The sequence below is a fragment of the Lissotriton helveticus genome, chromosome 1_2 (assembly GCF_964261635.1).
Source record: "Lissotriton helveticus chromosome 1_2, aLisHel1.1, whole genome shotgun sequence".
Lineage (NCBI taxonomy): Eukaryota > Metazoa > Chordata > Amphibia > Caudata > Salamandridae > Lissotriton > Lissotriton helveticus.
The window spans coordinates 207,034,472-207,054,799 of record NC_136058.1 but is presented as its reverse complement, the minus strand read 5'-3'; the positions used below and the strand labels follow the sequence as shown (position 1 = coordinate 207,054,799).

The 20,328-nt window shown below is 48.7% G+C and overlaps 1 protein-coding gene across 1 annotated transcript in view; it reads right to left on the bottom strand.

Annotated features, from left to right (window-relative positions):
- Positions 1 to 1,638: 1,638 nt before the first annotated feature.
- LOC144802665 (cytosolic carboxypeptidase 6-like) overlaps positions 1,639 to 20,328 on the bottom strand; it is a 689,851-nt gene continuing 671,161 nt past the window's right edge. The window contains exons 4-5 of the mRNA XM_078671825.1: positions 2,075 to 2,186; positions 1,639 to 1,701 (exon numbers count right to left, since the gene is read on the bottom strand). Of these exons, the coding sequence (XP_078527951.1) occupies positions 1,639 to 1,701; positions 2,075 to 2,186 (175 nt within the window). The remainder of the gene's footprint in view (positions 1,702 to 2,074; positions 2,187 to 20,328) is intronic.

The following is a 20,328-nucleotide window of genomic DNA, read 5'->3' as shown; positions in this document are numbered from 1 at the left end:
AAACAATATATAAATCTTCAGTACTAAACAATATATAAATCTTCAGTAAGGTGACAACATTCCAATTTCCAGTAATAAAGAAACACAACAGCCGACATGTGTTCCGTAACATCCGTGACTTTTTCAAGGATTGGCCACAAGAGTATGACGAGTCCCAAGAGAAGAGTAGAACGTTTCTAATGACGGTGTGGATTAGTCTGAAATAACGGTATGGTCAATCAGGTTATGGCACACTTATTTGGTCAAAGTTTTTCATAAGAGTGAAGCACCATAAAGTGTGGAAGCCGTAAAACAGTTACATTGGCTTAGAATGGACTATGATAGGCCCCTCTCTACTCTGTAGATCACACCACTTCCGCAGTCCTCTCTTGTCTGTAATGCGAGATAGAAACTTGATAGATACCCTACTTTGCTACAGCACAGTGAAGCTACGAAGTTCTGATATTTAAAAGACACAGCTGCTCTTCGTATTTGTCGAATCGCTTCTACTCTCTTGGAACTTGTCATACTCTTGTGGCCAACCCTTGAAAAAGTCACGGATGTGACGAAATAAGTGTCAGCTGTTGCGTTTCTTTTCCACCAGAAATTGGACTGTTGTCATCTTATTGAAGATTTATATATTGTTTAGTATTGAAGATTTATATATTGTTAAGGGCTTGAACGCATCACCCTGGAATGTGTCCAGTCCTTGTACACAATGTGTTGTATCTAAAACATTGAAAATGAACAAAGGAACTTAACGAGTTTAATAAATCTAAAAATGTTCAAGAATAATTTGAATACCTGCCTTTATCTGTGATTAAAGTATGCAAAGTCGACTCAGGATTCTTGCTTAATTGGAATGAACAATGAAGCATTAAATGTTGGGAGTGCCAGAGTACATTCATCTGTAAAGTTATAGCATGAGGAACTTCTTTTGGATAACTGTGTACTCACACCCGAGGTAGTGGGGTGTTATGTTACGCTCAGTTGCACCAAGACCTTGTATTTTTGTTAATTGAATTATACAAGTACTGTAATGCCCGCACAAATGTGCCTTTATCACTGGGGTGCGACTCTTCTTTCCACCACTACCCCTCGCTAGCTTTGTGTAACTCACTGTGCCCCTCTGAATCTTTGCGCCCCGAGACTATGCCTATCTCGCTGAAGGCTGTGGCTGCACTGCTACTATGGACCACTTAACTGTATTGTACCGTAGCTGGAGAAGAATGTGAACAGATTTTCTACATACGCCATGCAGCATCCAGTACTAAAATACAGGCACCATGTGATCAAACAAAACCACATACAGCAACAAATGGCACCCCTGGTCCTGAGAGTACATCAATAATGGTGCCACCCTTTTAAGCAACAGCATTACTAGCAAACTGGTAAACTGCTCGTCATTAGTGTTTTTCTCAAAATGGCGGGCAAAGTAATGTTTACTGCGGAAAAATAATTAGGGCACATTTTAATGCTGCTGGCGTGCAGAAGTACCCTCAAAATGTATTTTGACACTTAAAGAGTATGGTGCAATGAAGCACATTCAAACAGATATTACTGCATCTCACTTCTTGTGTCCACCACAATTGGTGGAAGGTACACCTGTTGACAAAATTCCTTGACAACGTTTTGCTTTGTGCTACAACTAAGTTTTGCTTAACCAGCATTAGTTACCTTTTCTTGACCAACACCAAAGACAATGAGACATGGTCCACTTTCCTACAAATGTTCACTGAACATCAAACAGTGGAAGATACTGTGCATGGAGCAGTCGGCCTGGTCTCTTCCAGCTCAGGACACCTTCAGATCTGCTCCACCGGAGCCCGACTTCGCGTCAGGTCGAAAAGGCCTGCATCGGCCAATCTTTCGCCTTCACTGAATTTCACATTGTTCATCCTTTCACGCTGTCCTTTTGATTGACATGACTCAAGCCATCAAAGGATGAAATTTGACCTGCCCACCCCCCTCGGTGTGTAAACTTGCCATGTCAGACACACACACGCGATGACATAACCTGTCATGGTTGGAATACCAGGGAACACGTTGATACACCACACAAAGCATGCATTTTTTTTTTAGTTCTTCTGCTCACCGGATTATTGTACATCTGAAGGATCAGCTGCTTCACTCCGTACAGCGTGGGATGAGCCCAAGGCGAGGGATCCTGCCAGTGCCGGTTAAGATCAAACCCCATCAGCGAGCACCTAAATAAGGAAGAAAATCAGTATTGATTCATTAGGAGCTTCCATCACTTGAATGCAAAACGCCTACAGACAGACTGCTAAGATCTTAAGACACGCGTTCAAGGGCGGGTAGTTCGAGACCCCCAACTTCCTGTAGGAAAAAAAAAAAAAAAGCAGAAAAGCAATTTTTCTTGCGCCTTAAAAGAAACAACAATACGCATCAAAATCCACTACATTTCTAAGCCTTAAAGCTTCTTGAGAATTGAACAACTTTCACTGATCCTCTGAACAGGGCGGCGCGGCCTCGTTTCCTGTTTTAATCTTTGCAAAAGTCTCGCAAACAGCAGCGGCCGCGAATAACACTGTGTCTATCAAATTCGGATGGATTTAAGAGTAATTCAAAATGTATATTTACTGGGGGGATGCCTTAAGGACGAGCCACACATGCAGAGCATTGGGCGAAGCTTATAGTGTGTAAGCCGAAGAGGGTTTACAGTGATTTTGTTCTGTTACTGTTGTTTCTCCCTTGACAAATATAAACCCACCCCAGCTACAGATTAGGAGGTTTGCAAATCGAACACCTTCGTTCATCATGCTCAGAATGATGCATACTGCCGAGTGGGGTTCATTCATCACAGCCCTCACATCAATCCCCCTTGATCTGTTTTTGTATTTTTTTTTTATTTCCAGAAAAGCTATTTATTTCTAGCGTTTCATCTATTAAAATTTGTGTCCTGGGTGATTGTTCTATATGCCAGAAACGCCAACACCGACTTGTTGTTTTGACAAAAGCGAAGAATTTTCCAGTTTATGTTGCCTGTTCGAAATTGATTTTACTATGGATTAATTTTTCTGAAGAAGGTAAATCAAATTTGGCATCCAGCCGGTCCTCGTAGTGCACTATACAATACTTTCAAGAATGTTTACTTTGTTGTGTGTTTTATTTCAACACACAAAACACGAAAACCAGGTATTCTATAAAGAAACACAAAATATGACGTTAAGAAATAAAAACTACATACATTTGTACGTTAATTTGTTTCTACTTCTAAAATGTGCTATTTATGTGATGGGGTTCCTGTCCTCTGTGTGAACCCAGAGTTTCTAAGTATGAGTCAGTCATCACTACAGTAAAAGAGAGCAGTGCAGAATGAATTCCCCTCAGAAGAGTTTTTATACGAGCATCTAGGTCAAACTTTGCAGGAAGGTTGAAGATAACATGCGCAGTCTTGCAGTTCTAGAAAGTAGTCCCAGAATATAATCCCTGATCTTCTAAGGGGATCTCTCAGTCCCATGACTAAAAGGCAAAATGATAGACATTTAGGTCCTCCACCAGGGACCATTGCATTGTGTGATGATCGATGGTAGTGAAGCTAATTTCAGCAGTCAGAATCAATAGGTTTTTTACAAAAACAGAGATTACATTTCTTTTTGCAGCTTGATGCACACGTATGCAACATATGTGTGCCTTTATATGAAACTGATTGAGCTACACGGCATATTCCGTCAAGGGGTTCAAGATCATGTAATTGAATTCATAAATGCTCATCACATCGTGAGAGGATACCACCTTCTAATTTCATCCCTCAAGGTTGACCCTAAAAAAGGTTTTAACAAGCTCAAGTAGAAAGTTTGAGGGCTGTTTTACCTTAAATTGGGAATCTAAGGGAACCCAGAAAATGGATCCAAATAACATAACGGAATGCCCCTGCCACATTACTATTCAAGAATGAAAAATTGGAGGAATTCTTATTTTGAAAAAGGGGCAGAGTAAAGGTGTGCTGTATGCATATATAGAGCCCCCTGCAAAAGGTTTTTGCAAGAATGTGAAATATGAAATGCCATACTTAAATGGTAGGAACACACTATTGACATTGTATGCCAATGATCTTCTAACATATACCCAATCTCTAAACTTTCTAGATATGTAATGAGTAACACCAAAAGTATAAACTTCAACTGAGAATTTACATCTAGAAAAAAACGGACAGCCTTGCACATGGTACAAGGGTGCCTGCGTTGACGCATGGCAGCCAACTGTGCACCCGCGCAGAGGAAAGCAAAGGGATACATCATATTGTTGTGCATATGACGCATCCCTGTGCTTTGAAAGTGCTGCAGCGTGGCACAGCCAAAGGGCTTGAAGTGTCTAGCTGCAGCACTTTCTTGTAAATAAAACCCTAAGGGCATTATCTATAACAAAGTAATGCAGCACAGTGCCGCAGACCATTTGGCTGTGCCATGCTGCGTTACTATGGAAGCAAAGGGATGCGTCATATCGACAACGATATGATGGATCTCTTTGCTCTCTCCTGCACTGGCGCACAATTGACTGCTGTTGGACCCGGTCCTTTGGGCAGGTTCACCCCGTGACTTTTTGCTTTTTCCTAGCCTGTTTTTGGAACCTGGATTGGTGATTTTAGGCCTCTGCGCACTTTTTCACTGTGGTACAGTGTAAAGTGCGTGTGCTCTCTGTGTATGGATGGTGAGTGACCTGCCCTCCCATAGGAATGAATGGGGAATATGTATGCCCATGGTAGATTCCTGATGCATGGGGAGTGCAGGGTCGAGTTTGATATGTGTGAACTCGTGAGAGGGAATGCTGCAAAATGGTATATGCGGCATGGCTGTGTCTAGTCTAGAAGCGCCACTTTTAGAAGTTGGCATAATTGTGTAGTGAGTCTGCTGGCACGTGATTGGCTGATGTGCCTGGGCCTGCTGGTGGATGGACTGTCTGTTTTGAGTAGGACGGGGTCTGCAGGGCCCTGGAGGAGGGGGTCTGAGTCAGCCATAGATGAAAGGTCCCCATCTGCTGTCACGGATGGGAGGGAAGAGCTCTGGTGGTACCAGGCGGTGCCTGTCAGCCCACCCTGCTGCCTCTCCCTCCGGATGGCCCACTGTCACCTCTGACCTGAGGCTGACAGGAGAGGGAAACCAGATACACCCAGGGCTTAGGGCTCGCTTACACAAAGACTTCAAAAGACTTCAAAGCCTTTTCTGTGTATAAGAAGGGGCTGTGTTCCCTTCCAATTTGTTCTTGTTTTCAACTTGAATCTGCCAGGTGCTGCTGCTGCTTGGGCTCAGGGGATCCCTGGGCTCTGCCCAGCCCCTGGGCACCTGATGGACCTTTCCCTGGGTCTTAGGAGCTGCTTGCTCCATCTCTGGATGATCCTGGACTTTGAGAGGGGCTTTAGCGCTGGGGAGCGCTTATTCTGGCCCTTAGCGCTGGGAGCGCTTTATTTGCCCTAGCGAGTGCCCACCTCGCTTATTTCTTAGTTTTACTTAACTTCGGCTGCTCACGCCGTGATTGCCGCGACCCGGGGCTTGCATCTGCCTGGGAAATCACCGCCGCAGCTCCAAAGCCACGAAGATTGCACCAAAGGGACTGCCTGCTGATTGGCGGCTGATCCGGGAAAGCCGCGCACGGATTGGGCCTTAGCGGAGGGCTCGACGAGGAAGTCGCGTCCTGATTGGCCCAGGAAGCGCTGACGTCAGCGGAGGCGCCGCAGGGCCGCGCTGGGATTGGCCCAGCCCCCGAAGCAAGTGGCCGCTCCTGAGAAGCCGTGGCGGGAGCTGGGAGGCATCTGACCGTGCCCCGGTGAGTGGAGGAGCCGCCGAGAGCCGTGATGGAGGTGCACCTCGGCAGGGAGACCCGGGAGAAGTGAGGAGGACGTCGTTCTCGCCTCCCCCAGCTGGGGGGAAGCCATGGTGGGCCCGTCCGGTCTCCCGTGAGGAGAGGGATACCGGAGCTGCTGCGCTTGGAAGGCGGGCCGAGGAATGGCTGCTGGGGCTCCCGTGTGCTGAGGGAGCCCCGAGTGAGCAGAGCGGAGGGGGCGCGAGGCACATGGTCGGTGCCGGCCCCCACCGCAGGCGGCGAGAGTGAGCCGCCGCCCAGCAGAGAAGCCGCCGCCCGGAGGAGCCGCCCAAGAAAGCCCGGTGAGTCGGAAGGGCTGGGGAGGGCTCCGTGCAGCTGCTGTTGGTGCCGGAGAGCGGCACCTGGGCAGGAGTGGAGGTAGGGCGGCCCCAGCTGACAGTGGGCCGCCCCCAGGTTTCAACGGAGCCTGAGGCTCCAACGCCCATATTTTATTTTGAGAGCCCCAGGAGGCGCAGGGGGCATGTCGGAATTCTGAGCCCCCCGAGTGGGACACCTCGGGGCATACTGTCGATGCCCGTCCCCTCCTGGGCTCGTGTAGTGCTGGTGCCAGTGAAAGCACCATGGTTGTTTAAGAGCCCCAGAAGGCTCCCGCGTTCGGCGCAGTGTGGTGGCAGAGCCTGGGTGGCTCCAACGTTGCGCAGTGTCATGCCAGAGCCTGTGTGGCTCCAACGTGGGCGTAGGTGTTTGTAGAGCCTGTGTGGCTCCAGCGTGGGCGCAGTTTGCGCCTGAGGGTCAGTAAGGACCCTGTCACAGTATGAAGCTCCCAGCTGCCCAGCAATTAGTGGGCAGCTGCACCGTTTAGGTTTTGTGCGCTTCACAGGTGCCCAGCAAGTAGTGGGCCCCTGCATCGTTTAGGCCCCTGACATTGAGACTCAGGGCGTTCTAGCCCCAACGAGGCCAGTTGGCCTAGGGACTGCCACAGAGGGTGGCTTATGTAGGTTTTGCGCAATTGTATGGTTCTTGCACCTCTGAATGTGATTTCTTGCATCATGTCTTATTCCTGCACCTCTGAATGTTTTTAGACATCATGTGACTATTGCGCTACTGTATTATTCTGGAACCTCTGAATGTAATTTTATTGCATCATGTGCTTTATTCTTAACACCGCTGAATATGTAGGTTTATGCATTATGTGTTTCTCTTTACTACTCCTCTGAATGTATATTTATGCATCATGGGTAATGTGTCCTTTCTTAGACCCCTAAAACGCTGTGTGCTACTTAGGTGGTTTTCCTTTACTACTCCTCTGAATGTGTTTCATACATCATGGGTAATGTGTTCTTTCTTAGACCCCTAAATGCTGTGTGATACTTAGGGGGTTGTTCTTTTTAGTACAGGTGGTCCTAGTGAGGTCCTGGTCCCCTGCGTGACAGTCTCCTAAGGGGTTTAGGGTTGCGTAGGTGGTACTTACCTGTTCCCAGTAGTTACTGGATGTGATCTATAACTGTTACTTTGTGTTACAGTGAAGTTTCTATACTTTTATTCTAATTACTGACAAGTATTTCTATATCTGCAAAGTGTTGATTCCGACAGTGGCCCATGTGGCCCTGTCTTGTACATAATCCCTTGTGAATATTGCCGTGCCAGTTGGCACAATGTACATGTGTAATTTTTATCTGATATGTTTTGACAATACAAAAGTTATTTTAATATAACCTTGTGTGGAGTCTCTTTTGTGGTGTACCTAGTATGTTGTTGCTGTTGTGCGCTGACGCAAATGCTTTACACATCGTCTCCGAGTTTAGCCTAGACTGCTCGTGCCAAGCTACCTAGAGGGTGAGCAGGGGTTATCTTGGCGTGTGACTTCCTTGCCCTGACTGGAATGGTGGTTTCGGCCTGGCTTTGGCGTCAGCCTTAGCCTACCCGAAATAGCCGGTTTCCTACATTGGTGGCAGCGGTGGGATTTGGACTTGTATTTGCACAGTGCCATAGCAACAACTGGCTACATTACAAAAACTCTGCGTTTTTCAGATAGTCACATATTTGGGATTATTGTTTTTGATTTTGTTTTTCCTCAAGAGTGTCATTTTCGGATGGTGTTCCTGCGCTTTATGTTTAGTGGCAGGTGAGAGAAAATGACAGGGCGGGACGCCAGTAGAGAGGGGAGGTTCCCATAGATTAGGAATCGCTTGCTGGGTCCAGTGTCCAACTCCTATTCCTGTCCCTGTGTGGGTAGATGGAAGAGAGGGAGGGTGGAGGAGAAATTGCTTGCTCAGGAGGGTGGTTATTCCCTGAGTGTAGTGTGTGTGTCTGGATTCCCCGTATGGTAGGATCCAGTGGTGGCAGCTTAAATGTGTCCAGTGCGTGTAGTCCCATTCCCAGTTGCCAGAGTATGGTGCCTGGTGCTCAGTAAGAGGATGACAGGTTGAGAGTCAGAGGCAGTGAGGAACTGTCTCACCAGTCTGGAGGGGGAGTGTGTGGATGAGTGGTGTCTTGAACCGGAGGAGTTCGTGTGAGGTTTTTTTTAAGGAGCTTGCACGTGAGGTGTACCTCTGGTGGTGTGCAGGACGTCCTGCAGAGGCATTGGACAAGAAGGTGGATGTCTGGCGGTGCGCTGGATGTCTTACAGAGACATTAGGGAGTGATTCTAACAGTAGTGGCTTGTGTATCCGATGATCCTGTGTAGGTGAAGAGGTTCATGTGTAGCCCAGCTAGGTCCCAGTAGGATGGTAGGGGTGTAGGGGCTCGCGTCCTGTCTCAGTGGAGGCGGTGTGAGTGTGGGACGGTGTGTCCCACGGTGGCCCGAAACCCTGTCTCAGGGCCCGGAGGGTTCCCTAAGGGAGCGCCAGGTCAGGGGCCTAGGCTGTACTTACAAGTCATTTGAAGAGGATCTTCCTGTGTCTAGAGGACGGGGAGTGTCTGTAATCAGAACTCCGGCGGTCCTAGTGTTGGGCAGTACCGCTCCTTAGTGGAGGTTGCAGAAGTCCTGGTTCGCTGGGCATTTGACCGTCTAGAGTGCTTGACCATTTTTTTGGGCCTCTGGAGGTCGTTCCCCGAGGAGGGGGGAGGCCAGGTTCAGGTTCAGCCTGATCTGGAGGGAAGGGCATCTGTAATCAGTGTCCTGACCGGTTGTTGGCTTCCAGGGGTACCGCTCCAAGGTGGGAGGGTGCAGAACTCTGGAGGGGGGTGCAGAGGGACGGTGTCCTTACTTCTGACCCCGGTGGGAGGAAAGTGTGTTGCTGATACGCTGCTAGCGTGTGCTCTGTCTAGCCTGGAACATACTGAGAATCACCCTGTGATAGGGAGTACTGGAGGAGAGTGTGTCGCTGATACGTCGCTGGCGTGTGCTCTGTCTAGCATGAGACATACTGGGCCTGTAATAGTGGAACTGGAAGGGGGTACAGAAGGACGGTGTACTTCTGACCCCGATGTAACTTGAGGGTTTAAATCCTAGGTTGGGAGATTAGGTAGCTTCCAGGTCAAGAGGAATCTCTACCCAAGAAGATCAGCTGAAGAGACTGATGGGGCTGCCCTTGCTGTGTGTTCTGGGGCCCACCTGCAGTTTGTTGTTTCCACTAAGGTAGAGGAAAGGGGGCTTTGCTGTGTGCGGTGTCCCCCCCACCTGCTTGAAGAGGGACTGTTCTGTGTGCTTTGGACCTCAGAAGTGAAATAGTTTCCAGGTGGTAGACCAGTGACGGAGTGAGGTCCTGATCTGGTAGGAGAGTTGTGTTCTGGTGAGTGCTTCCCTGTGAGGGTGCGGGAACACAGGAGTAGAGGTAGGGTGGGGCATGCTTGCCCATGACCTCTAGTCAGCCTGAGAGTGTGGTCCCTAGGTTGTAGGATCAGTGGTAGTGTAGCTACCCTGAGAGAGAGAGTGGAGATTGGCTATCGTGTGCCAGGGGCTTCTGCTCCCACTCTGTGGATTGGTTAGGACCTGTAATCTTTGGATGGCCTAGGGCCTGGTCCTGGCTGTGGATGACTAGTGTGTACCAGTGGGGTATCCTAGTTGTGTCAGAGAGCTTTTGTTGAGAGAAATCCCTGTGGGTTCAGAGTGGCGAAAAACTGGAATGTGGCCCTGCCCTGCAGGCCCGTCTCCGTGGTTTTGTCACCCAAAGCATTGAAGACCATCAGTGTAGTGATTGGTCTACCCTGCGTTTTGGCTGGAAGGGGGATGTGTTGGACCCGGTCCTTTGGGCAGGTTCACCCCGTGACTTTTTGCTTTTTCCTAGCCTGTTTTTGGAACCTGGATTGGTGATTTTAGGCCTCTGCGCACTTTTTCACTGTGGTACAGTGTAAAGTGCGTGTGCTCTCTGTGTATGGATGGTGAGTGACCTGCCCTCCCATAGGAATGAATGGGGAATATGTATGCCCATGGTAGATTCCTGATGCATGGGGAGTGCAGGGTCGAGTTTGATATGTGTGAACTCGTGAGAGGGAATGCTGCAGAATGGTATATGCGGCATGGCTGTGTCTAGTCTAGAAGCGCCACTTTTAGAAGTTGGCATAATTGTGTAGTGAGTCTGCTGGCACGTGATTGGCTGATGTGCCTGGGCCTGCTGGTGGATGGACTGTCTGTTTTGAGTAGGACGGGGTCTGCAGGGCCCTGGAGGAGGGGGTCTGAGTCAGCCATAGATGAAAGGCCCCCATCTGCTGTCACGGATGGGAGGGAAGAGCTCTGGTGGTACCAGGCGGTGCCTGTCAGCCCACCCTGCTGCCTCTCCCTCCGGATGGCCCACTGTCACCTCTGACCTGAGGCTGACAGGAGAGGGAAACCAGATACACCCAGGGCTTAGGGCTCGCTTACACAAAGACTTCAAAAGACTTCAAAGCCTTTTCTGTGTATAAGAAGGGGCTGTGTTCCCTTCCAATTTGTTCTTGTTTTCAACTTGAATCTGCCAGGTGCTGCTGCTGCTTGGGCTCAGGGGATCCCTGGGCTCTGCCCAGCCCCTGGGCACCTGATGGACCTTTCCCTGGGTCTTAGGAGCTGCTTGCTCCATCTCTGGATGATCCTGGACTTTGAGAGGGGCTTTAGCGCTGGGGAGCGCTTATTCTGGCCCTTAGCGCTGGGAGCGCTTTATTTGCCCTAGCGAGTGCCCACCTCGCTTATTTCTTAGTTTTACTTAACTTCGGCTGCTCACGCCGTGATTGCCGCGACCCGGGGCTTGCATCTGCCTGGGAAATCACCGCCGCAGCTCTAAAGCCACGAAGATTGCACCGAAGGGACTGCCTGCTGATTGGCGGCTGATCCGGGAAAGCCACGCACGGATTGGGTTTTAGCGGAGGGCTCGACGAGGAAGTCGCGTCCTGATTGGCCCAGGAAGCGCTGACGTCAGCGGAGGCGCCGCAGGGCCGCGCTGGGATTGGCCCAGCCCCCGAAGCAAGTGGCCGCTCCTGAGAAGCCGTGGCGGGAGCTGGGAGGCATCTGACCGTGCCCCGGTGAGTGGAGGAGCCGCCGAGAGCCGTGATGGAGGTGCACCTCGGCAGGGAGACCCGGGAGAAGTGAGGAGGACGTCGTTCTCGCCTCCCCCGGCTGGGTTGAAGCCATGGTGGGCCCGTCCGGTCTCCCGTGAGGAGAGGGAGACCGGAGCTGCTGCGCTTGGAAGGCGGGCCGAGGAATGGCTGCTGGGGCTCCCGTGTGCTGAGGGAGCCCCGAGTGAGCAGAGCGGAGGGGGCGCGAGGCACATGGTCGGTGCCGGCCCCCACCGCAGGTGGCGAGAGTGAGCCGCCGCCCAGCAGAGAAGCCGCCGCCCGGAGGAGCCCGCCCAAGAAAGCCCGGTGAGTCGGAAGGGCTGGGGAGGGCTCCGTGCAGCTGCTGTTGGTGCCGGAGAGCGGCACCTGGGCGGGAGTGGAGGTAGGGCGGCCCCAGCTGACAGTGGGCCGCCCCCAGGTTTCAACGGAGCCTGAGGCTCCAACGCCCATATTTTATTTTGAGAGCCCCAGGAGGTGCAGGGGGCATGTCGGAATTCTGAGCCCCCCGAGTGGGACACCTCGGGGCATACTGTCGATGCCCGTCCCCTCCTGGGCTCGTGTAGTGCTGGTGCCAGTGAAAGCACCATGGTTGTTTAAGAGCCCCAGAAGGCTCCCGCGTTCGGCGCAGTGTGGTGGCAGAGCCTGGGTGGCTCCAACGTTGCGCAGTGTCATGCCAGAGCCTGTGTGGCTCCAACGTGGGCGTAGGTGTTTGTAGAGCCTGTGTGGCTCCAGCGTGGGCGCAGTTTGCGCCTGAGGGTCAGTAAGGACCCTGTCACAGTATGAAGCTCCCAGCTGCCCAGCAATTAGTGGGCAGCTGCACCGTTTAGGTTTTGTGCGCTTGACAGGTGCCCAGCAAGTAGTGGGCCCCTGCATCGTTTAGGCCCCTGACATTGAGACTCAGGGCGTTCTAGCCCCAACGAGGCCAGTTGGCCTAGGGACTGCCACAGAGGGTGGCTTATGTAGGTTTTGCGCAATTGTATGGTTCTTGCACCTCTGAATGTGATTTCTTGCATCATGTCTTATTCCTGCACCTCTGAATGTTTTTAGACATCATGTGACTATTGCGCTACTGTATTATTCTGGTACCTCTGAATGTAATTTTATTGCATCATGTGCTTTATTCTTAACACCGCTGAATGTGTAGGTTTATGCATTATGTGTTTCTCTTTACTACTCCTCTGAATGTATATTTATGCATCATGGGTAATGTGTCCTTTCTTAGACCCCTAAAACGCTGTGTGCTACTTAGGTGGTTTTCCTTTACTACTCCTCTGAATGTGTTTCATACATCATGGGTAATGTGTTCTTTCTTAGACCCCTAAATGCTGTGTGATACTTAGGGGGTTGTTCTTTTTAGTACAGGTGGTCCTAGTGAGGTCCTGGTCCCCTGCGTGACAGTCTCCTAAGGGGTTTAGGGTTGCGTAGGTGGTACTTACCTGTTCCCAGTAGTTACTGGATGTGATCTATAACTGTTACTTTGTGTTACAGTGAAGTTTCTATACTTTTATTCTAATTACTGACAAGTATTTCTATATCTGCAAAGTGTTGATTCCGACAGTGGCCCATGTGGCCCTGTCTTGTACATAATCCCTTGTGAATATTGCCGTGCCAGTTGGCACAATGTACATGTGTAATTTCTATCTGATATGTTTTGACAATACAAAAGTTATTTTAATATAACCTTGTGTGGAGTCTCTTTTGTGGTGTACCTAGTATGTTGTTGCTGTTGTGCGCTGACGCAAATGCTTTACACATCGTCTCCGAGTTTAGCCTAGACTGCTCGTGCCAAGCTACCTAGAGGGTGAGCAGGGGTTATCTTGGCGTGTGACTTCCTTGCCCTGACTGGAATGGTGGTTTCTGCCTGGCTTTGGCGTCAGCCTTAGCCTACCCGAAATAGCCGGTTTCCTACAACTGCCATGCGCCGACGCAGGCACCCTTGCACAAGGGTGCAGGGGGCCTGCTTTGCAGGAATTATTGTTTTTGTGGAGGAAGGGACACCTTCCTGCACAAAAACAATCAGAAAAGCAGCATGCCGGCGCATTCCCAGGTTTAAGATTTCTCATAAAATCTGGAAATGAGGCAGAATTCATGGATGTTGTGTGGGAACACCCACAGAAATACCCCTGGCACACCCCTATCACGCAAAGTGATGCGTGATAAGGGGTTGTATTTACAGGGCCATGTAAAGCCACGCATGGTGGCCTTATGTGCCCTTCTAAATATGGGCAACACACTGTGCCGCCACTGCATCACAATAAGTGACCCACCGGCGGTGCAGGGGGCTTGTAAATATGCCCCTAAATCATTTTCTTCACATACTAAATAGTGTCATGCTTCATCATAGAGTGTGCAACAACATTCTGGCACAGACCAGCGCTCAGAGTGGAGCAAAAAAGTTATTTTTTAAGGGCAAAAAATAACCCTGCAACAACTGGGATCCTCCAAACACAAAAAGTCTAAAACTACCTAAGCGAGTGCCCACTTAATTTTATTGTGGGTCCCTCTTGGCAGGATTAAAAAATGTCAGTCAGGGTAGATCTGGACTGTTAGTACCCTGTACCCCTGCATATTTTCAAAAATACGTTTTTGGCTCCACTCTGAGCGTTGGTCTGCTCCAGAGTGTTGTCGCATGGCCTGTGAGGAAGGATGGCACTATTTAGTGTGTGAGGGTAGTTGTAATACCATTGAGGCCTTCCCATGAAGATCTGAGGCAGATAAGTGTATTTGGGGAGGACAAAAGGAAGGGTGGTGCCTCTCACCTCTTTAAGTGTGTATTGATTTAAAACTACTTGTCAAGTCTTAAATCACACTTTTGTTACATATAAGTCCCCCCTAAGGAAGGCTGTAAGTAACCCTAAGGGCAGGGTGCCATTTAAGTAAAAGGTAAGAGATGTGTGTTTAATCTGTACATGTCCTGGTTATGACAACCCCCCAAATTCGGTTTTCACTACTGTGAGGCCTACCCCTCTTATAGGCTAGCATTGGGAATTCCTTAACTCTTTTAAGCTTTAATTCCAGATCAGAGAGTAGTAGCTTTTTCATTTTTCATATCTTTGCAATGGTAATGATATTCTCCTCACTGGTGAAGTTGGATTTAACATTACTGTTTTAGAAATGCTACTTTCAGAAAGCAGACATTTCTCTGCACATCCTGTCCTGTGTGCCTGCCAGTATGTGTTAGACTTGGCCCTTGTTGCAGGGTGATCCCTGAACTTTTTGCCTTCCTCCTGGTATTTTTTCTGACCTGGTGTTAGTGGTTTTAGGACTATGGGGACTTTATCACTGCTGTCCAGTGTAAAGTGCATGTGCTCTCTATGGTAAACTTGGTAAGATTGGTCTACAGATGTTTGGCATATTTAATTTACCTATCAGTCCCTGTAAAGTGGCATCTCAGATAGCCAGGGCCAGTAAATTAAATGGTACTGGTGGGCTTGCAGCGCTGCTTGCACCACCCCCCAAAGTAGCCTTTCAAACCTGTCTCAGGAGTCTGCCATTGCAGGGACTGCAGCAGCGGTTTACTGCTGCTGTGATGTGGCAAATAAAGTGGGTGCCATGTCTGTGACTCCCCTTCTACTACATATTAATCACCCCTAAGGTAAGCCCTAGCTAGCCCTATGGGCCGGGTGAGCTGTAGGTAAAAGGTAGGACATGTGCTTAACTGTGTGGCATGTCCTGGTAGTGACAAACAGCCATTTTGGTTTCTCACTACTGTGAGGTTGCTCTCTCATAGGAATGCATTTGGGATTCCCTGATTAGTGTTTCAGTGGTAATTCCTGATCTGAGAGGAGTAGCGGGATCAAGTTTGGTATTTTTGGAATAGTGGTAATAAATGCTGCGTAATGGTGTGCGCAGATTTATTATCACTATTTTAGAAATGCCACATTTAGAAGTGGCCATTTCTGTGTGCTATGCGTCTTTGTGCCTGCCTGATGTGTATTGCATGTCTGGCTGTGGAGTGACAGGGGCTGGGGTGGTGCAATGGTTCCAGAGGGTCTGGGTTGAATAGGCTGATCTGCATTTGGAGTAGTGGGGGGAGTAGCCCCTGACTCTGTATAGATCTGTGCCTGCCTTGTGCAATGCTGGCTCCGCCCCCCCCTGTGGTGTGTCTGTGGCCAGGACCTACACTGTCAAAGGGGACAGTTGTGCACTTGTTAAGTGCCCCCAAAACTGGTTTAAACTGGGTCCCCAAGCCCTGTGCCAGGGCAGAACAAAGAACATTACTGGTATAAATATTGGGGCTGTGACCCCATAAAAATGGTGTGTGCTGCTTGGTGCTACTTTTGGCCGGCAGGCTGCCGGTCTGCCAGGAGGAACCACCGCTGGGGATTGACCTGCTGCCCTGCTTGGCAGCTGAGGGGTCTGCTGTTTGTCTTGGAGCCCCAGTGCGCTGACCTGCCTGTGCACGGCTGCAGGAAAGTGCTACCTGCTCCCTGCTGGTGTCTGCAGGTGTGAGCTTCTTAGAACTCTGCCCAGGTGGTGATTTGGCAGACAGTGCATGGTGAGCGCTTTTGCCTGAGCCCATGAAAGGGTGCTCCTGCTGGCCAGCGCCTATCTTTATTGCCCCTATAAGCCAGTGCAGAGGAGCACCCTGCCTTTCCTGCATTCTGAGGACAAGAGCAGGTGGGGGGCGCTTTGCTGCTCAGAGGGCCGAGGCGGGGTTTGATGTATGGGGAAAGTGCGGTGTCCGCACCCTTGAAGGGCGTTGTGGGCATGTTTCCCGTTTTCTGCCTGCGGAGACTGGAGGAAGCAGGTGGAAGTCAAGCGAGACGAGCCTGACGGTGGGCGGGACATCACGCCCTCGAGAAAGAGAGCTGTGTTTGGGCAGAAAGCCAGGCGAATGTTTCCTTGTTATAGGCGGGGCTCCCGTGCTCGAGGAGAGCCCCGTGTGTTGAGGAGACTGGGCAAAGCAAGAAGAGGTCCCGTGAGCGGGGTCTGTCAGGCACACTGTTGGTGCCTGATTTCAGCCCCAGAGAAGCCGGGAGTCGGGGGGAGCACTGTTGGTGCCTGAAGAATTCGGCGCGAGAGGAGCCCCGGTGAGTGGGGCTCACAAGGCACTGTTGCTGCCGGTACCTATTTCTACAGCTGCACCGCCAGATTGCGGGCAGCTGCAACATCATGGGCATTTCTTTCTTTGCCTAAGAGAAACAAGGGTAAGTTGCACCCTCGCCCCCATTAAGAGTACAGGCCGGTGGAAGCCATGTGCTCATGCCAAACTACCAAGGGGTGATCGGGGTTATCTTCGGTGTGTGACAGAGGGCATCGCAGGGAAGCCCAAAGATGGGCCCCTGAGGAAGGCCAGTCGGCTTGGGATCACTTTGTGTTCTGGTGGGGCATAAGGCCCAAAGATGATATGTGCACCTTGCTAGTGTTACTGGGGTGCACTGCCGAATTAGGTGGGATGCCTAGTGTGTTTATGCTACATGCAATGTTGTCAGTAGTTACTGGTGGTTTTCACTAATTCTGTGAGTTCTAATGGTTATGACAGTGGCCTGATTGGCCCTGTAATGTATATAATACCCTGTAAAGTAATACCTAGTGCCAGGTGGCACAGTGTACATATGTGATTATGCTCTGATATGTTTTATGGATAATACAAAGGCTATTTTTATATAACCTTGTGTGAAGTTTCTTTTGTGGTGTGCTTAGTGTGTCGCTGCTGTGTGAGTGTGTAGCGCAAACGCTTTGCCCATTGCTTCTGGGATACATCTGACTGCTCTGCCAAACTACCAAGGGGTGATCGGGGTTATCTTCGGTGTGTAACTCCCTTGCCCTGACTAGAGTGCTGGTGTCTGCTTGGCTTAGGAGCTTGACCTAGCCAACCAGAAATCCCATTTCTAACAGCCTGTCTCCGATACATGTTTGGGGTGGTGATAGCTACACCTTGTGCATTCCCTCTAGACAGCCACAATACAGGAAGGATAGGTGTGTCTGAGTACTTATCTACACACATCTGCATTCTGATGGCCTTGCCTGGACAGGATGGAAAGGAGAGGCTAACACTTCACTTGAATAGGCAGCGTCATGTCCCCACACAAAGCACTAATTACCCCCCACAGATAGCCTGGCAAACAGCACTGGGTTGAAAGGAATATTTGTGCACTTCAGAGAGCAGCTTTGAGGTATAAGTACTGCGTCTCTGACCCCCTAAAATCAGAAACTACTGGACTTGTAACTGAAGCTCTGCCAGGAGAATTGCTGTGCTGCTTAAATGACTCAACTTGGGAGACACAGATTATCTAATACTCAGTTTGAAAGAGTGATGGGCTACTATCGCTCAGCAGCCATCAGTATCAGTGCACTCTACTAAAAACCATAAAACGTGGCATGAGGTACTCTATCGACGTAGGAGTAAAATATGAGGGATTGCATATTGAAATGTCAGAGATATCCCTGTCCCTCCCAGTTGTGAAACTTGTCAGAAGCTAACAATCTTCTCTAATTCAGCTTTAGATCAAAATGCAGTACAGAATCATCAATCATACACAGCAGAGAACATTGGTTAAGCATCTGAGACATAGACCTAAAACTGCAGTGACACTATTGGACCTCTCTGCTGCCTTTGACGTGAGAGATCACGTAATACTCTTAGCAGGCCTGGACGTTTCCTTTGGCACAGGTGGTAGAGCCCATGCTTGGATTCAATTGTTTCCTACAAATAGAAACTAATTTGTCAAAGATGTTCAATTCCCTTCTGAAAAATTCCTCAGTCAAGATTGGAGTGTTGCCAGGCTGACCTCTTTCACCAGTTCTGTTTAACATGTACGTATGTCCGTTAGCAAATGTTAAATCCTCTCTCTGACTAACATTCCAAATGTATGCGAATAATATACAGATCCATGTAGACTTTCATGAAGATAGCTCAGACTCCTCAACCTTTGGCCCTTGTTTAGTGGTCCCCAAACGTTGGATGAATAAGAATTTCCTCTATCTGAAGATTGCCAAACACACAATATTAACATTTGGGTTAAAAAAATCCATCAGCTCTATCATTTAATTGGCTATCACCATTGGAAACTCTTCGTACTCCTATCAAAATTGTATAAACCTAGCAGTTATATTTGACTTTGGCCTATCAATGTCCACACATGCACGAGAAAACACAGGAAAAGCACTTGTTCTGTATACAGTGTATCCAGAATCTGCTCCATCTTAGGTTAAACACAAAAAAACCTCCTAAGTCAAGCCCAGTCTTTGCTCACTTCCTCTACTCCTCATCCATTTTCTTCAACGGCCCATTTAACAACTCATCTATACTACAAATGGTCCAGATTAGAGCAGTCAGAGCTATTTTTGGACAGAAGGCCCATGAGCACACCTCACCATACCAATCCACACTGCAACGGCATGTTTTTTATTCATCAAATCAAAATTAACTGCATGTGCATTATCTGGAAAACCACCCTCCTTTACTCCCTTAAAGACCTCACTGACTTCGTTACCATAAAAACGTAGGCAGGAAACCTGCATTGAAGCAAAGTCCATCATCTCAACACAGCCAAATAGGGAAGGAAAAGCTTTGAAGGTAAACAACTCACAACTGCAAGCATCACATTTTGGAAACCCTACCTTCAGGCTGAAAAGATGTCACAACGCTCAAGGCATTTAAATCCAAGCTGAAATAAGTTTTTATGAATAATTCATATTAACTCTTTATACAGTGTTTATTACACTCAATCAAATTGGAAATGGCATTTTCTGTCATGCAATAATCATTCTTTGGTCATCGGTATCCTTTGTTATCCTTCCTTTTCTCAAAGACCCCTTTAACTTATCGCCACGTTCTATTTTTCTGTGCCCCGAATTTCTTTACTTTTGGACTTACAATCCAGTAAAGTCTGGTGTAGGTTGTGCAGAATACATAAATACAAATGAATATAAATACTTACAATAGATTTTTCCCTAGTAGGGCAAATGCACCAGTACACTGAGGGGCTTATTTATGAGAGCACTGCCTCATTTTACAACCATGTAAAGTGCTACATGCGTGACGCAGGGCTGTCATTTCGATATATGAAGCCACGCAAGGCCACCCTGCATGGCTTTGAGTGGCCTCATAAATCATGAGTAAGGCTACACAGCACCTTTCTCTGAGACTGAGAGGAGTTCCATGGGAGTTGCTGTTTTCCCATGCAATACCCATGGAATTTGCTGCTGCCCCAGATTTACAAAGTGATGTAAAAACCTGGGGAAAGGCCAGGTCCATGTGCCTCCCGAGGTGAGGCGTAACGAGGAGAAATATATTTCATCTTGTTTTTTCCTCTTTCCATGTGTGCTGCATTCTGCAGCTCACATAGACAGAGGAAAACACCGCATATGATTGTTTTTGTACAGGAAGGTGCTCCTTACTGCACACAAACAATCCTGCCTGCAACACAGGCACCCTTGCACTATTGTGCTAGGGTGCTTACGTTGGCACTACGCTCCCGAAACGGCGCCAGCACAGGAAGGACAGGAATGCACTGTATTGCTAAAAATACAGTGCATTCCTGCCCTTTCACTTTGGCATAGGACAGCACAGCAAGGTGCCTTGCTGCGCTGCCCTATGCCTAAACCCCATAAATAAGCCCCCCAAGTGCAGAGGAATTGGTCCCAAGAACTGCTGTCCTATGGTCCTTTGTTTTCATTGTTGCTGTTCCATGAAGCAGGCACTGTAGAGTAATGTGAGCAGAAACCTGTAGTAATATTACCGTTTTAGAGTCAGCCAGGAGCGCCAAGCTATCTTCAGGAGAAGACAAGATGGAGGAATACTCAGTGGCAGGGAGAAAGGGCAGGTTTTAGAGAGTGGCTCTATGGACGCTTCTGTAGTTTTCAGTTCTGTCTTAACGACGTATTAGGTCTTTCCCTACACATCCAGAACAGGTGGAAGGTCCACATTAGTTGAATCAATTGCATTATCTGCAATTTATTAAACACGTTTGCAGCGGTTAGTTATTGTTAAGATGTATCATAATGCATTATATATTCTGGGAATCCAGCACTGGATGTTTAAAAGTCTCTTTGCTGATGTCTATAATTATATGTTTGGTCCCAATGTCTTGGAATATTCCTGTTTAATACATAGTGCAATTGGATTGTACTGTAGACCAATGTACCATATCT